The sequence below is a fragment of the Mastigoproctus giganteus genome, chromosome 7 (genome assembly GCF_048544385.1).
Source record: "Mastigoproctus giganteus isolate SK-2022 chromosome 7, ASM4854438v1, whole genome shotgun sequence".
NCBI classification, from domain to species: domain Eukaryota; kingdom Metazoa; phylum Arthropoda; class Arachnida; order Uropygi; family Thelyphonidae; genus Mastigoproctus; species Mastigoproctus giganteus.
The window spans coordinates 229,674,974-229,693,927 of record NC_143581.1 but is presented as its reverse complement, the minus strand read 5'-3'; the positions used below and the strand labels follow the sequence as shown (position 1 = coordinate 229,693,927).

Here is an 18,954-nt window from a genome sequence, read left to right as displayed (position 1 = left end):
GATGGGATTCTTCCTCTTACTCAGAATAATCACCTGAGAGGACATAAATTCAAATTGAGGAAAGACCGTTGTAGGATAGATGTGCGGAAATTTGCATTTAGCTAGTGGGTAGTTGATTGTTGGAACAAACTTCCATCTGTCGTTGCAGAAGTTGATAGGTTAAATAGACTCAAGGCAAAACTTGACAAACATTAGGAGCGAGTGGATGGGTGAAATAAGGGTTTTTTTTTTTTGGGTTTTTTTTCTGGCTGATGCTATATGAGTTTGCTTTCTTGCATTATGTACCTTTGCTAATACTAAAGCTAAAAACGGCAGTTTCAAAAATTTGGCATTTGCTGTACGAGGCATGACATAATTGAGCTTCTGCTATATATCAAGTCCTTTTTGAACATGTCTCCACAACAGTAAATGCCCTATTGTCAATCTAGATTAATGAAAGGGAACAGGTGACACTCAGCTGTTCAATAAGTTAGCGAAACCAGGAAAAGCTAGCAATGGCTATGTAACATTATCAATCACACAAGGTCAGTTTTCCCATAGTGGGCTGTTTTCTGTAGAGGCAAAAAGATCATTGTAATATATATACATGGTGATTCACTACCAGTGCGACAAACTTGCAGGAGGCATAGGGGGCACAAAGACGAATCGGAATCACATAGCATTGTAGGGTCCAAAATGCCTTCGTCATGCGGTAGAGGACGTTGAACGGGAGGTCGCGTGAACAGCGATCCCACTGGAAGTCAGCATTTGCGTACCGTTTCTGTTGAAGAAACCAAGTAGCAAAAGTCCTCCGGAGTGGATAATCCGCTGGCTCCAATGATTGGACACGTTGCAGATGGACTCATTTGGTTTGTTGACAGTACCCTCCATACAGTGGTTTGGGAAATACCCAATCGTTAGCCTATCGCTCGAGTACTCGTACTCGGATTGCCTTCTGTAAGACGTAGGACATTCTCCTCATTGGCGTCCTCGTCGTTTGCTCTCGATTCATGGTACCTCTCGTGAAACAACCAGTCTCACTTAACCTTCTGTGCACACGTGCGAAAATCGTATGATGAGGAGCACGCCTGTGCGGGAAACGTTCCTGGTACAAGTGCAGAGCGGCGCGCCCATTACAGTCTGCAGCTCCATACGCGAGGTGCATGTCGGCCAGTTCAACGTTTGAATACTCGTCCATCCTACTGCCTCGGGAACCGGTTCGCAACTGAACTGCATACATTTGGATTGACTTTTATCTGGCATGTGATAGAGAACATTGTACTTTACAAGCTCAGGATACTTATATGGAGCAGTATAACTTAAGCCCTGTTTATTTGTACAAAGCCCAGTTTTATGGTAAGGTATTGTCTACCGTGAAGGATGTTAACTGTTATAGGAGCTATGCATATTTAGTATGTTTTATTTATTATTATTTATTAATTTATGTTATCATTTATTTTTATTTATTTAAATTTTTTTTAAATTTTATTATATATATATATATACATACATAATTTATTATTTTATTTATTTTTATTTTTTGAAATTATTTTTTATTATAATTTTTTTAACACCACGGGAAATATTTTTCTTCCCCTCCTCTGGAGTGGGCCCCTAGAGGAATCTGGCCCATCATTTGCCAACATCAGGTGGGTCAGAGTCTCGAACTGAGACAGTACAAGCTCCGTTGGGACTGGCCCACCTTCCCGTGGTGTGGATGAGTATCCGGAATCATCTGTCCAGGTGACTGATGCTTCTGGGTAGCCAAGTGGCCAGACACAACAGAACACACATCCATAATACACTACTCATTTCTGGCCCTTCTACAATGGTACTGTTTTTCACAGAGATACAAGGCGGCGACGAACTGACGTTCCAAGGTGCCACACATTACAAAACACGTCATGTGGCACAACTCGCTGGTAACTGGAATGCTGGTGACGGGAGTAATGTGTCACAACACAGTACATTGAACCCCACTGAAAATGGGGCTGCATAGCCGGAGGCCACTCTGAGTACCCATGCTAACCATGGTTCACTGGTGAGAGCACCTACAATGGGCACACGAGCATCAAAAGTGGACCTTGAGCGATTGAAAGGTCATCCGGTCCAATGAATCATGTTTGCTGTTGCACCATGTGGACGGCCAGCTGTGTGTATCGTTTACCTGGGGAAATGTACGTAAAGGTAACTTTATGTACATTTGACCTGCAACTATTTGTCCTCAATTTTAATTCGTGTCCTTTTGAGCATGGTCTGAGCAAGGGTAAGGATTCTGTCGGCATAGAGCTTACTCAGTCCATTCAAGGCCATAAACTAGGGCTCAATGAGATCTCCTTGTAGGTGCCTAGTCCCCAGACACTGTGGTTTGTTAAACCGAAGCTTTTCCTGGTAAGAGCACTCTTTCCAACAGATCCACTTCCTTCCTAAAATGAGGCTACCAGACCTGCATGCAATAATCAAGATATGGCATACAAGTGGAGTACCAGGTTCTGGTACTCCACCTAAATTAGAGAATACTTTGTAGTGCTCTACACTAGAAACAGCACTTTAGAGGGTGCATAAAATTCCATAATAATAATAGAGGGTACATGGTTTTTATTTTGCTGCTCAGCTTTTGTGAAAAGCAAGAAATAGTTTTAAATAAGAAACTTTCCAATAAAAAATCTGATTAAAAAACATAGATAAGAATCAAGTTTTTATATTAAAGAAATATTTCTCAGCCAATTATACATTCAAAAATTGGAGCTGCAAAGCCGGAAAAAAAAAAAAAAAAAACTCCATGTTAAATTTCCATGAAATGCTTTTGACATACATGTTGCTGTAACAAATTTTTACAGCTAAACATTTTAAATTCAAAAATACTTAATGGAGATCAAAAGTGATTATCATACTGAAGGGATACTACAATTCACAGTTAAGAAATTTCAAGTTTTACTTTTTTTTGGTGTACCAAATGCACAAATGTAATAGCTAGAGGATTAACCCTCAAGTGGGCATATTGGAAAAAAACATCAAACAATACAGAAAAACATCAGTGAATTTTTTATGAATTTTTAAAAAATGTGAAAATTTTAGTACACTTCAAGTATGGCTAAAGTCCCCCCCCCCCACCTCATGCATCTGTAATTACATTTTTTTTTGGATAAAAAGATAATTTCTAAAAGTAATTTATAAGAATCCAAAATAGTGTAAGCATTAAGCAGAAATTTTTGAACTTTTCCCATTTTCAGGTATTTCTTGTTTATCCCGAAAATCTGATGAATTCTATATACCTGCTACCATGACTTCCAAGGCAGCAGCAAAATGATCAAAATTTAAAGTACTTTCATTTGGAACATCTTAAGGCTGCATCCAAGACAAATTAAGTAATTACAATTTCCTATCTTTTAGATTTATTCTATACAGAATCAAATGATTCCTTTAATCAAATTTTGGATTCAAAACCCTCATTTCCAAATTTCCAATTTTCCATTTTTAAATCTGAGCCCATTAATTTAATGGGCTCAGATTTAAAAAAAAAAATTAATAAAATAAAGTACGAGAATACAAATGCAATGCAAATTCTGTTCTTTAATTTTTCAACTATGTTGAAAAACGGAGAACTTAACATTTCTTTTCACTAAAAGGAAATGTGAAACAGCAAGGCACTTGAAAAAAGAAAAACTTTTTTTTTTTTGTGAGAAAGTGAAAAATTCATAGAAATAAGAAGGCATTATTTATACATCCATTTAAAATGTAATCTTAAGATTTATGAAATGCCACAACTATTTCAAGATGTATAACTATACTCCACTGTGTGGGAAAAGCAAATTTATTAATTTGCATAACTTAATTTATATTTATTATTTAAGATAGAGCAGGCTTGGGTTATGATTTCTATCTTGAATTCTCTGTTGGAAACAAAAGTTATCTAAATTAATAAATTTTCTTGTTACATGCAATGATGTGTAGTTATTCCATGTTCAAACGATCTGCACAATAAAGAATGACATTCATCTCCCACACTGCAAATATTTTACTTATAAACATCCTTCTTATCTGTGATAATGTTCATTATCTCTGAAGATATTCACATTATTAAAAAGATTATTTTCTGTGATATGAAGCCAAAAAATCTCAGTAGTTCACAAGACTGATCCATAAAATCTCTATTAATCAGAATGAATTCTTGATTATGCAAGTTAAGCACAGTATAAAAATAACTTTATTAAAACATGTACAGTTTCTGCTTACTGGGAATATTTTGTGCAACAAGTTCAAAACTGTAAAGCTGTCAACATTTCAAATATTCAGGTACCACAAAAAAAAAAAAAATGCTTACATATCACAATGTTCTAACAAGTGTATAACATACACTTGATGAACAGTAGTATTTTAGGACATCAAATGTAAAAAACAGCTTTTCAGATAAAACTTATATATCAACTATTTTAAATGAGAATAACATAAAAAATGAATCCAGTAATATGCACTTATACAGTTGGTCGTCGACTTACGACCGACTTCTGTTCTGACTGACAGGTCGTAAGTCGATCTGGTCGTATGTCGGCCATATATTTATTAACAGTATTTTTTAACCTTTCTAATCTTTTTATTATCTTTATAATTTATTTTTATAATCTTTTAAATTTTTATCATCTTTTATTTTTCATTTTAAATACAGTAATGCTTTTATCTTTTACTTCGTTTCTACGCCTAGGCTATCTCTCTCTAGGAGGTTAAATTCAAACGCTCTGTACATTTTAATTGGTTTATTATTCATACTGTTTATAAAAAATACAAAACTACGATCTATAATTACATATACAGTATTGTCATAATTTGAAAAATAATACTGTACATAATGTACTGTAAACACAAAAATACAATCTAAAATTAATACAAATGAAATTTACAAAATCAAATTTTTTGTGGTCGTAAGTGCGGCCGGTCGTAAGTCGCATAGGTCGTAAGTCGACGACCAAGTGTATTGGTTTATAGTTTATTGAAATAATTCTCACATCACACAAAAGTTTTACTATTATCGTGAATTTCACGTGTGCTTTTAGATGATGACAGTGTCAAAATGACTTGCCATAAGTTTCACAAGTAAATGGTTTCTCCTTAGTGTGAACTCTTCTGTGACTTTTAAGAAAAGCAGCTTGTGAAAATGACTTACTACAATTTTCACAGATAAAAGGTTTCTCTTTTGTGTGAACTACTGTATACATTTTTACTTCCTGATTGTGAAAATGATCTCCCACAAGATTCACATATAAATGTTTCTCATTAGTGTGAATTCTTGTGTGTATTTTGAGATTTTTAATGTTTGAAAATGCTTTACCACAATTTTCGCATACATACAAATGGTTTCTCTTGAGTATGAACAGTTTTGTGCAATTTAAGACTTTCTGCCTGTACAAACAATCTCCCACAAGATTCACATATAAAAGGTCTCTCATTAGTGAGAGAATGCCATGAAAATGATTTACCACAAGTTTCATAAAGAAAACGTGTCTCCATAGTAAGAAATAATGTGAACTGGTTTAAAGATTCTAAAACTGTGATATATTTTCCAGATGCTTCCAACATAAAATATGCCCTGCTGCCTCATGTTATTTAGTCATCTTATGTGTAAACTACACAAGAACCAGTATTACAGTTTATAGGAAATGTTTCTCAAAAAAATATTCAAGTCACTTGACTCTGTTAATAACAACTGGCAGTCTGGTTAAATGATAGTGGGAAAATCATTAGTCTAGTGTTCATATAATGAGACTGTTAAAACATTTTTAATATAAATTATATACTGTAACATTATAAAGTTTCTAATGTTCATTGTTGTTCCACTGTTCTGTAAGTAGTATATATCTGAGCACATCCTTTTATCACAAACAATTGGTATTGTTGGTTCAAACCTGTAGTATTCACTGTCTTGTAGCCATGTAATTCAACTTTTTTTTACATAAACAGTACTAACTGTGGAATCATCACTCTAGGCAACATGACATGGAAAGGAAAACAGCAAGAATTTTTAAAAAGGCATGTGGTAGTTGTTATACTCCCATCCAGGGCCGTGTTAATGTTACAGCCATACCGGCTGTGTCCGGGGGAAGGGGGGGGCCCTCATCCAAAGAGGGGCCTCATTTTCAGTTAAAATATTTTATAAAGTAGTGATAAAAATTCCTAATAACAATAATAAACCAAGAAAACGTGAAATATAAAAGGATACTTAAACTTAACTTGTTAAGTGTTTAAATTTTATTCTTATACCTTTTTATTGTACAATAAATAAGTTAAAAGTTCTATTACAATTGTTTTTATTATTATTTTATTTTTAAAGTCAAAAAACAGAAAACATTTTTAACCTCTTAGTTTACATTTTTATCAAGGAATTATTATTCAAAATATAAACATAAAAATCTGTGTAGTATTTGCATTTATATGTATGTGCAATATATATATATTAAAGGGGCCTCAAATTTAAATATGGCCGGGGCCTATTTGATTCTTAATCCGGCCCTACTCCCATCACTGTAAGTTTTAAATCTAACCTAATGTATATTTATGTATCATTCATATATACTGATATATATTTATTTATATTGATTAGCAAACCAAAGGGCTCGAGCTAATGCTGTGGCTCTGGAGAGAACTGAGGAAGGAGACAGTTATCCTCTGAATCACAGCCTTATGAGATGTACAAGCTTGTTTGATGTTTGCAGAGCTATCAGGAATGGGTTATGAGATGTACAAGCTTGTTTGATGTTTGCAGAGCTATCAGGAATGGGATATGATATTGCCAAGGGGAGGGGGAGTGCCTGTGTGTGTTTGACGTAAGGAATATGAGAATATTAGATACCACAACTCAGCATTGTTATGGGTCTTTATGACAGCTTGAAGAACAACAGGGTGGATGCCCTTGAAAGAATTAAACTGGGGTGCTCATCAAACTCTCAGCTGCCCACATCAATGCCAGACCATGCACTTGGGAATCAAGCAATACAGCAGCAATCCCCAAGGCAGACTGCACTGGTCCCACAGGAATTAGTTGTTGTTGGTGACTACTGTCAGGGAAACGGGAAATATATTGTGCAAAAAGGATAAGTGGAACAGGACCAGGGTGTGTCTGACAGGAGCAAAAGTTGATGACGTTGTAGAGCAGATATCATCTTTTAAGGACACAAAAGGTCATATTGTTGTACACACTGGCACTAATGACATTAAGAGTAGGAAATCTGCAGACTAACTTAACAAGTACAGGTCAATGCTGAAAAAAAGTAGTGAGTTAGGGTTAAATTTGAAAGTGTCTACAATTCTGTCCAGACATGATAGGATGGAGTATATGATGAGGCCTTGTCAATCAATTTGGCCATGGAGAGACTATGCAAAGCACAAGGGGTAGAATTTTTTCCAGCATGGTCTGTGATTGTTAACAGGAGAGACTGCTTCTACAGGGACTGCATGCACTTAAATATAAAGGATGCAGGAATATTTGCTGATGCTATCAAGGCAGTATTAGGTGGGTTGAAAAACTGCTAGCTTGCGGGGGGGGGATACACAGTCTAATAGATTAATAATTGCTGCAGGAAGATGTAAAGTGATTCTTGCATTGCTTCTACTGGAATGAGCAGCAGCCTGGGAAGAAAGGTGCTGCGGATTTCTATGAATGCTGGGAGTCATCAGACATTGTTGGAATTTCAGACATGGTGTCACTCAGATATAAAGCAATGCAGAATTTGAATATGGGGAGTACAACATATATGCAAGACAGAGGGGAAGGGGTTAAGTGCTTAGTTAAGAAGCACATAAAATCTAAGGCAGTGTATTTAAATGGGTTGCCAGAGTAATGTTGAGTCAGTTTGGTGTGACATAAGCACTGGGAAAGCAAAAATGAGAGCAGCAGTGTGTTATAGGCCTAATGACTCTGATGAGTACAATGAACAGCTGTACTGAGAAATAGAATGGGCCAGTAAATCAAAATGTATTATATTGGGGGGATTTTAACTTAAGAGATTTTGACTAGAACTTGTGGGTTGGTCACTCACAGACTAGCAAAAGACTTATGAATATATTGGATGCATTTTCTACAGCAGCATGTTAGAGGCAACAAGAGGGAGCAATACTCTTGATCTGATTATCAGCAGTGATTATTCATGCATTAAGAATCTGCAGATAAAACCACTACGACAGAACCACTAGATGGCAGTGATCAGGTAATTACAGACCTGTTAGTTTAACTTCTGTTCCAGGGAAACTAATGGAGGCACTGGTTAAAGAAGCATTGCAGGATCATCTAGACAAGACTTCATTTATAGCTCGGACACAGCATGGGTTTTTAAGGGGAAGTCTTGTCTGACCAATTTCATTGGATACTATGATGTAGTTACAAAGGAACTGGATGCAAAGAATAACTTTGATATCATATATTTGGATCTTAGAAAGGCCTTTGATACTGTTGCACATGGAAGACTGCTGCACAAATTGGAAGAGTGGCATTGGAGGCAAATTGCTGCTATGGATAAAGGGATGGTTGAGTGGGAGAAGACAGAGTGGTAATCAATGGACACTGCTCTTCGTGGACTAATGTTATTAGTGGAGTCCCTCAGGGTTCAGTGTTGGGTCCATTGTTGTTTTCTGTATTTATAAATGATATTGATGATGACATATCAGGCTTAATGTCCAAGTTTGCAGACGATACGAAGGTTGGCAGGGTTGTTAAGGACACTAATGAGAGTACGCTGCTGCAACAGGATCTAGAAAAGTTGAGCATATGGGCTGAGAGGTGGCAAATGAAGTTTAACATTGACAAATGCAAAGTACTGCATATAGGAAGCAGTAACCCCAGAGTAACGTATCAACTGTGTGGTACTACACTGACAGTGGGTCGACTGGGCTAGCCAGGTGGGTAAAGTGCCTGCTTGGCAACCCAAAAGTTGCGGGTTCGAATCCTGCCTCGGGCTTGGGTCAAAGTACTAAAAAATCCTTGGGAGGTGCATTATGGCCACAGAAGCCGATGCGCCAACAACTAACAAAAAAAAAAAAAAAAAAAAAACTGACAGTGGTAGAGAATGAAAAAGGACCCGGGGGTAATTGTGCATGCAGATATGAAGTTTTCTTAGCAGTGCAGACGGTCTGCTAGAGTAGCTCATGGTGTCTTGTCAACGATATGCAGGAATTTTTCCAGCAGGGATATGGAGGTGATTATCCCCTTGTATAAGGCAATGGTCATGCCACACCTTGAGTACTGTATACAGGTCTGGAGGCCTCATTTTAAGAAGGATGTAGAGCTGTTGGAACGAGTACAGAGAAGGGCAACAAGATTAGTGAATGGAAGAAAGGGTTGCTCTTATGAAGAAAGTCTAAGTTTTGCAAATTACAGTGTCTGGAGACTAGGCACCTGTGAGGTGATCTGATTGAGGTGTATAAAGCCTTGAATGGTTTGAACATGCTCAATTCTGATGGGATTCTTCCTCTTGCTCAGAATAATCGCCTGAGAGGGCATAGATTTAAATTGAGGAAAGACGGTTGTAGGATAGATGTGCGGAAGCTTGCCTTTAGCTAGTGGGCGGTTGATTGCTGGAACAAACTTCCATCTGTTGTTGTAGAAGTTGATAGCTTAAATAGATAGGGATTTTTTTTTTTTTTTTTTGGCTGATGCTATATAAGTTTGCTTTCTTGCATCATGTAGTTTTGCTAATGCTAATTAGCAAAGGCACATGATGCATGAAGAATCCTTTTTGTGAGTTATAAAGACAGGGCTGGGTTTTAGAAGGATGAAGCTAATAAATTATCTTTGCCCCACTGGAGAATTATCTGGAGATCAGCCTTTACTAAATTAGTAGTGGATATTCTCCGTAGCCGAGTGGTCAGGAGAGGGAGTGCAGTAGCACACACTCCTTGAGTATACCGGGGTTCAAGCCCCTGACTGCTAAATACGGTTGATGTGCCAACCCGCACCAGACCAGCGTGGCAGATTATGGTCCATTTTCCTCAACATAGATAGTTTAAGAATTGGTGGTTAGTTCTCTATTACTTTAGAAAGAGTAGAAGTAATTGCAATGGGATGAGAACTGAATGGGAGAGATTTGTCACCCTTTTTATGAACTGGTTGGAAAAAGCAAATTTCCACCCAGACGGAAAAACACCTTTGGAATAATAAAGTGAGAAAAGGCAACACAGAACAGCCGTAAGTTCAGAAGCACAGGTTTTGAGAACCAGTGGAGCTTTCTTAGCATCGAGATTTGTCAAAATCCATCTGACATTCTTTTCACGGAAGACCACAGGAGAAGGCACCTCTGTAGCCAGGTGGGCAGGGGCAGTAGTGCGTAGCACACGCTTCTTAATTAGACTGGGGTTCGAGCCCGTGACCACCAAATACGGATGATGCAGAAAGGTCAGGGAATGACCACCGCATATCCTCAGAGCAATATGGCCTTAGTTGCTAATGCTCCTAAAAACCAAATAACAGCAATAACATAACCACAGGAGGAACTGAATGGAGTGTACTGGGAATGGTGAGAGGTGGTTTTCCAAGATCAATACATAAGTTGAAAGAAAAAGAGGATGCTTAGGATGAATATGATGTCTTACTCTATATATGTGTTGAAGTGCTTAGGCACTAAAAGAATTTCAAAATTAAATGAAGTTCCTTATATATTACACACACGTGGGCATGCATATGTATTTAATGAAATTTGCATAATAAAATTAACTGCTAATTAATGCAGTCAGTTAATCGCTTTGGTGTCTGGTGCAATGATTTACCAACTACCTTGATCACAAGATCCAACAAGGATACACCCAAGCCTGTGGGCCTTATTCTTCTTCATATCCCCCTCACATTTTGCTTCTTTATCCTTTTCTACCTGCAGTATTTTATCATTCCTCAGCGATTAGATGATGGTTTTGTAAAGTATGTTACTTACTATGGGGAATAAACTGGGACCTTTTAGCTCATGCTATCTTATCACTGGGAGCAGGGAATGTGCAATTGCACGGGCCATTTCTGTGTAAATAGAGCTGGTGCAACTAAAAATGATTATTGGAGGAAAATGGCACGTGCTAAGAAGACTACTTTTATTGATTGAATAACGGGTTAGAGTAGTTTGTTTAAAGCAGCTAACCCACGTTCTTTCTCTTTCTTTCTTTGTTCCGCTTTATTGCTTTTCATCTTCTTCTTCTTCTTCCCAACCTATCTGAGCACATTCTGTGGCCTTTGATTGCCCTTACCATAGCCTGCTATCCTTCCTTCCTGGATTTCAATTTATGTCCCCTTGTGCATGCATGTAATCTGAGCAAGAGGAAGGATTCCAATCAGCTTTGAGCTTATTTAACAAATTTAAAGTCTTACCCACTTCAAATCAGGCCACCTCACAGGTGCCTAGTCTCCAGATGCTGCACTTTGCAGAACTGAAGCCTTCCCTGGTAAGAGTACCCTTTTGTTCCCCTCATTGCTCTTCTCTGCACCTGTTCCAACATTTTCCTAAAATAAGGCTTACAGACCTTTATGCAATACTCAAGATGTAGCCACACAATTGTCTTATATAATGGGATAATCACTTCCTTATCCCTGCTACCAAAGTACCTGTATGTCATAGATAAAACCCCATGATCTGTCCTGATGGCCTGTCTGCACTGATCACAGAACTTCATATCTGACTGCACAATTACCCCCAGTGTCTTTTTCATTTTCCCTGAGTGCAGTACAACACAGTTTGTATGTTAATCTGGGATTGCTGTCACCCATGTGCAGTACTGCATTTTTTGATGTTAAACTTCAACTGCTACTTCTCAGCCCATCTGCTAATTTTTCTAGATCTTGTTGCAGTAGCATATCCTGATTACCCTCATTAACCACCCTTCCAACCTTTGTATCATCTGCAAACCTAGATATCAAACTTGATATGCCTTCTTCAATATCATTAATAAACATTGAAAGCAACAATAGATCCAGCAATGAACCTTGTAGAACTTCACTAATAACATTAGTCCACAAAGAGCAGTGCCCATTGGTAATTACTCTCGTCTTCTTCCGCTCAGCCACCCCTTTATCCATAGCTGTAATTTTCCCTTAACAGTACCCTGCTCAAGTTTGTACAGGAGTAACGGCAGTGTTTGTACATTTAGAATAATTATAAATGTAAATTAAGTTGCGTAAGGCTGCCTTATGTTATGACTTCTCTTTTGAGATATTTGTTGTAAGTGAAACAACATGATGTAACAATTCACAAGCAAAATCATAATGAATAGTTACTAACAGTTAAATTTTAAATGTAAATTAAGTTATCCAAATTAATCAATTTGGATAACTTAATTTATCCAAATGAAGTGAGTATCAATGACATGCCACTCTGTGGCTGAGTGGCATGTCATTGATACAAAGAATGTTATCTATCTCCTGCATTTGAAATATTTCAGACATTTTACTTGTAAAATATTTTCAATCTGTTCAAGTTGGTATCTCTTAGATGTTCACGTTTAAAAGATTAGGAATCAGGAACATTAGAAATTAGTCCAAAATTTTTGGTAGCTTATAAGATTGACACGGTATATCTATCTAATATTAATAATAATGAATTGTTGATTATGGGAGCAAAGCTCATTAAGATTATTATCAATTTGAAAACTGTAAATGTGTTCAAAAACTCAATTTTAAAGGATATGGTTGCACAACAAATTAAAAAGGGCACATGTTCACAATGCTCTCTCAACTGTCCCACTTGATGAATAATAATATTTTAAGATGTCCACTGCATAAAATTAATTCTCATAAGTTTCTTATGTTAATGATATACAGCTATTTTAAATGAGAATGGAATAAAAAAATGCTTAAATGTTTAAGAAGTTTTTCCAATAATGTGATTCATGTTTATATATACAGTTTGTTGTTATTGTGAAGTTTTGCATGTGTTTTTAGACGATGATAGTGTGAAAATGACTTACCACAAGTTGTACAAGTATAAGGTTTCTCTTTAGTGTGAACTCTTCTGTGACTTTTAAGATATACAACTTGTGAAAATGATTTACCACAAATTTCACAGATAAAAGGTTTGTCATTTGTGTGAACTACTGCATGCATTTTGAGATTTGAAACTTGTGTAAATGATTTACCACATACTTCGCAGATAAAAGGTCTCTCATTAGTATGAAGTCTTACATGTGCTTTTAGACAATCAGATCGTGAAAATGATTTACCACAAGTTTCACACATAAATGATTTCTTATTAGTATGAGTAGTTGAGTGTCTTTTAAGAAGCTGTGATTGTGAAAATGATTTTCCACAAGTTTCACAAGTAAATGGTTTCTCACTGCTGTGAATCTTTGTGTGTTTATTAAGATATGTAGCATCTGAAAATGATTTACCACAGGTTTCACAATTAAATGGCTTCTCGTCAGTGTGCAGTCTAATATGTGTTTTAAGACTCTGAGAGCGTGAATATGATTTACCACAAATTTCACAAGTAAATGGTTTCTCATTAGTATGAAGTCTTGTATGTGTTTTTAGATGGTGAGATTGTGAAAATGATTTGCCACAAGTTTCACATATAAAAGGTCTCTCTTTAGTGTGCACTCTAGTATGTATTTTAAGATTTGAAGCTTCTAAAAATGATTTACCACAAGTTTCACAAGTAAACGGTTTCTCATTTGAGTGCACTTTCTTGTGATTTTTAAGTTTGTAGGATAATCTAAATGATTTGCCACAAATTTCACAGATAAAAGGTTTCTGATTATTGTGAAGTCTTAAATGAGTCTTAAGCTGTTGTGTCTGTGAAAATGCTTCACCGCAAGTTTCACATGTAAAAGTGTTCTTGTTAGCGTGAATTTTTTCGTGTCTTCTAAGATTTGAAACAAGTGAGAATGATTTGCCACACATATCACAGATAAAAGGTCGCTCATTAGTGTGAAGTCTTGCATGTGTTTTAAGATAATCAGCTCGGGAAAATGATTTACCACATGTTTCACAGCTTACAGATTTCCCATCATTATGGGTAGCCTTGTGTCTTTTAAGAAGTTGCAACTGTGAGAATGATTTACCACAAGTTTTGCATGTAAAAGTTTTCTCATTGGTGTGAAGACTTATGTGCTTTTTAAGACTGTCAACTTCTGAAAATGATTTACCACATGTTTCACAGGTTAATAGTTTCTGATTTGCATGAATTCTTGTGTGAATTTTCAATTTATAAGAAAATATAAATGACTTACCACAAGTTTTGCATATATAAGGCCTCTGATTACTGTGAAGATTTGTATGTGTTTTTAGATAATGAGAATGAGAAAATGATTTACCACAAGTCTTACATGTAAAAGGTTTTTTGACAGTAGAAAATAATGTAAGTTTCTCTATAGATTCCCAATATTCTAATATCTTTCCAGATGTGTCACACACAAATTGTGTCTCATTAGGCTGAGGTCTTGTATCTTCTTTCATATTCCTAGACCTTGAAAAGTGAATTTGTAACCTTATTTGTCTCACTAGAGATTACGTTACACTATCCATCAATCTTGTGTGAAAATTGCAAACACCAGTAGATCCAATGCTTCAAAAATATTCTGCATAAAAAACTGGATGACAGATGGTAAGAATTCCGCTGGCTCTATCAGTCACTGCTGGGAAGGAAAAATAAATAAATTAATAACTATTAGCACACTTATTCATAAATTATATTACAGTAAACCCTCGATTTAACGGACCCCGATATAACAGATTTCTGACTTAACGGACCGGACAAATAATAATACAGTAATGTACATATTAATCTCAACCATATTATTTTTTTAGGTTATACAAAATTTCAGTGTTATTATTAATTAAAAATTAATAATAATTACCTATTTCCATTATTGTTTTCATAATAATTACCTACTTTTATTTTTATAATCAAATTCAGGAAATTGTTTTTTATTCTTTCTGAAAAATTGTTCAAATAGCTGTTTTCCCAGATTACAGATAAGAGCAGGTGGTGACTTGTGAGCTGAAGGTGACTCGGGACACTAAACTGCAGGTCTACCGACTCGCTTTGTTTCGGTCTGAGTCTGCCTCAAGCTATCGTGCGGTCAGGTTGTATACAGTGTTTCTGTGATTTCCGAATTGTGACTTTATTTATTAAATAATTTTGCAATCCTCACAATTTCAATGGCATCAAGTGATAGAGGAATTAAAAGAAACATTTGAACTTAAATGTGGCACAGAAATTAGAGCTAATTGAGAAATTAGAACAAGGCATCTCAGTAGCATGTGTTTGTGAAATTTACGGCATAAAAAAAACAAACTGTTTCTGATATCCGTAAATCAAAGGCCAAATTGCAACATTTTTTTTTTTCAGCCTGGACTGTACTTGTTAACAGGAGAGACTGCTTCTACAGGGATGGGATACACTTAAATAGAAAGGGTGCAAGAATATTTGCTGATGCTATCGAGGCAGTGTTAGGTGGGTCAGAAAACTGATAGCTCGGGGGGATACAAGGACTAATAGTTTAACAGTAGCCGTAGGCAGAGGTGAAGGTGATTCTTGCACAACTTCTATTAGAATAAGTAGCGACCTGGAGCGAGGGGTGTTGGGGGTTTCAGGAACGGATGGCAGTCATCGTGAAACAGGTGGGTATATGAGATGTGTTACAGTAACTAAGAATAAGAATAGGTGCATGTATACTTGCATGTATACCAATGCTAGAAGTATAGTAAATAAATTTGATGAATTTGAAGTGTTGGTCAAGACATCAAAGGCGGATATTGTTGGGATAACAGAGACGTGGTGTCACACAGATATAAGGAATGCCGAACTGGAATTTTGGGAGTACAATGTGTACAGAAAGGATAGACAGGATAGGAAGGGAGGAGGTCTTATGCTGTTAATAAAGAAAAACATAAAATCAAAAGCAGTGCATCCAGGTGATATAGATGAACAGTGCACTGTTGAGTCAGTTTGGTGTGACATAAGCACTGCGAAAGCAAAAATTAAGAGTAGGAGTGTTTTATAGGCCTAATGACTTGAATGAGTACAATGAACAATTGTACAGAGAAATAGAGTGGGGTAGTAAATCGGAATGTCTTATAATGGGGGATTTTAACTTCCCAGATATTGACTGGAACTTGTGGGTTGGGCACTCACACACTAGTCAGACTTTTGTGGATTTATTGGATGATTATTTTCTGCAGCAGCATGTTCGAGAGACAACCAGAGAAAGTAATACTCTTGATCTGGTTATCAGCAGTGATCATTCATGTATTAGGAATTTGCAGATAAAAGAACCACTAGGTGGCATTGATGACAGTGTACTGACATGGGATTTACTTAAAGATTTAATTACCATCAGGGGTAAAGGAAAGGGTTTTTGCTTCCGTAAAGGCGAGTACAGTGGTCTCCGACAGTTTTTGAATTCTGTACAGTGGGATCAACTGACGATGTTACCAACAGTAAATTCTAAGTGGGAAGCATTCAAGGAATTAATCATGGAAGCTACTAAAGGTTTCATACCTATTAAGAAATATTGTTCAAGGTTTAGGCCTAAATGGTTGTCAAATGAACTAATGAGACTCGTAACAGAGAAGAAAAATGCATGGGATGCATATAAATTATCAAGCGACTCAGAAGCCCATGGCAGATATAAGTTAATCTGTAATCAGGTCACAAAGAAGGTTCGGCAGGCGAAGGCAGATTACGAGAAATCCTTGGCAAAAGATGCTAAGAAAAACAGCAAGGATTTCTTTACTTATATAAACTCTAAAAGGAAGGGGATGAATCTGATTGGTCCACTTGACATCAATGGTTCGACTGTTGATGATCCTGCTCAGATAGCAAACAAACTGAATGAGTATTTTGCATCTACATTCACACGTGAGGAATTATTAAGGTTTGAAAATGGCAGAAGGTTATCAAATTGTAGCAAGATACTTAATGGTTTTGTAATAACTGAGAGCAAAGTGGAAGAGAAATTGTTGAAGTTAAACGTAAGAAAAGCACCTGGAGTGGATGGGATCTATCCAGTTATACTAAAGGAGGCGGCAAAGCAACTAAGCAAACCCTTAACCATAATTATGAGAGCGTCCTTGGATTCAGGGGAGGTTCCCACGGGCTGGAGATGTGCAAATGTATCCCCAATTCACAAAGGGGGATCGAAGGGTGACACGAGTAATTACAGACCAGTTAGTTTAACTTCTGTTCCGGGTAAAATAATGGAGTCACTGGTTAAAGATGCATTGTAGGATCATCTAGACAAGACTGCAGCAATAATTCAGACACAGCATGGGTTTGTTAAGGGAAAGTCTTGTCTGACAAATTTGATAGGATATTATGATGTGGTTACAAAGGAACTGTATGCAAAAAATAATTTTGATGTCATATATTTGGATTTCAGGAAAGCTTTTGACACTGTTGCGCATGGAAGATTATTGTACAAATTGGAGCAGAATGGTATTAAGGGTAAGCTGCTACAATGGATAAAAGGATGGTTAAGTGGGAGAAGACAGAGGGTGGTAATCAATGGGTGCGGCTCTTCTTGGACTAATGTTATTAGTGGAGTTCCACAGGGTTCGGTGTTAGGTCCACTGTTGTTTTGTATATTTATCAATGATATTGATGAAGGTATATCAGGCTTAATGTCGAAGTTTGCAGATGATACAAAGGTTGGCAGGGTTGTTAATGACAGTAATGGCAGTGTGCTACTGCAACAGGATCTGGATAATTTGGGCAGATTGGCTAAGAAGTGGCAACTGAAGTTTAACCTTGACAAATGCAAAGTACTGCATATGGGTAGAAGTAACACCAGAGAAACGTACCAACTGTGTGATACTACACTTAAGGTGGTAGAAAATGAAAAAGACCTGGGAGTAATTGTGCAGGCAGATATGAAGTTTTCTGAGCAATGCAGGCAGGCTGCCAGGGCAGGTCATGGGGTTTTGTCAATGATATATAGGAATTTTGCTAGCAGGGAAAAGGAGGTGTTTATCCCTCTGTATAAGGCATAAGGCAATGGTCAGGCCACGCTTTGAGTACTGCGTACAGGTCTGGAGGCCTCATTTTAGGAAGGATGTAGATTTACTTGAGCGTGTACAGAGAAGGGCAACAAGATTGGTGAGGGGAATGAAGGGATCCTCTTACCAAGAGAGGCTTAAGTTCTGCAAATTGCAGTGGCTGGAGACTAGGCACCTGCGCGGTGATCTGATTGAGGTATATAAGGCCTTGAATGGGTTGAGCACGCTGAATTCTGATGGGATCCTTCCACTTGTTCAGATTACGAACCTAAGGGGGTATAAATTCAAATTAAGAAAAGACAGATGTAGAATAGATGTGTGGAAATTTGCCTTTAGCCAGCAGGTGGTTAATTGCTGGAACAAACTTCCATCTGTCGTTGTGGAAATTGATAGGTTGAATAAATTTAAGGAGGAACTGGACAGGCATTTGGAGGGAATGGTGTGATTTTTTTTTTTTTTTTTTGGCTGATGCTGCATAAGCTCATACATTTGTTTTCTTGCATCAAATGCCACTACTACTACTACTATTTTTCTTTAAAATACAATGTTGATTGCTCTAAATGTGGTTCTACAGGGGGGGGAGTAGAAAACACATGAAAGTTGCATAGAGCCATTTAGAAAATTTATAAATGAACTTATTCAATCTGAGGGCCTTATTTTATCACAGGTTTACAATGCCATGAAACTGGCCTGTTCTGTTGTGCTGTTCCTGAAAATATGCTGGCCTACACAGCACTCCTGGTCACAAGTTAAGTAAGGAGTAAATTTCTGCAAATGCTGATGGCTTGCATCGCTTGAAGCTCACGGTGGTAGGGAAATCAAAGAAACCACGCACTCTTAAAGACATTATGAATCAGTTGCCTGTTGTTTACACTAGCTCAAAGAATGCGTGGTTTACTTCAGAGATTTTTTCTAACTGGTTCTTCAACCACTTTGTCCCTGATGTGAGGCGCTTCCAGGCAGATGTTCTGAAAATTTTCCCCTAATAATGTAAAGGCATTGTTGCTTCTTGACAATGC

General features: G+C 37.0%; 1 protein-coding gene across 1 annotated transcript in view; it reads right to left on the bottom strand.

The window, feature by feature from the left end:
- LOC150083763 (uncharacterized) overlaps positions 1–14,392 on the bottom strand; it is a 37,765-nt gene extending 23,373 nt beyond the window's left edge. The window contains exons 1-2 of the mRNA XM_090378597.1: positions 13,854–14,392; positions 12,907–13,685 (exon numbers count right to left, since the gene is read on the bottom strand). Coding sequence (XP_090234723.1) covers positions 12,907–13,685; positions 13,854–14,392 — 1,318 coding nt within the window. The remainder of the gene's footprint in view (positions 1–12,906; positions 13,686–13,853) is intronic.
- Between the last annotated feature and the right edge of the window lie 4,562 nt (positions 14,393–18,954).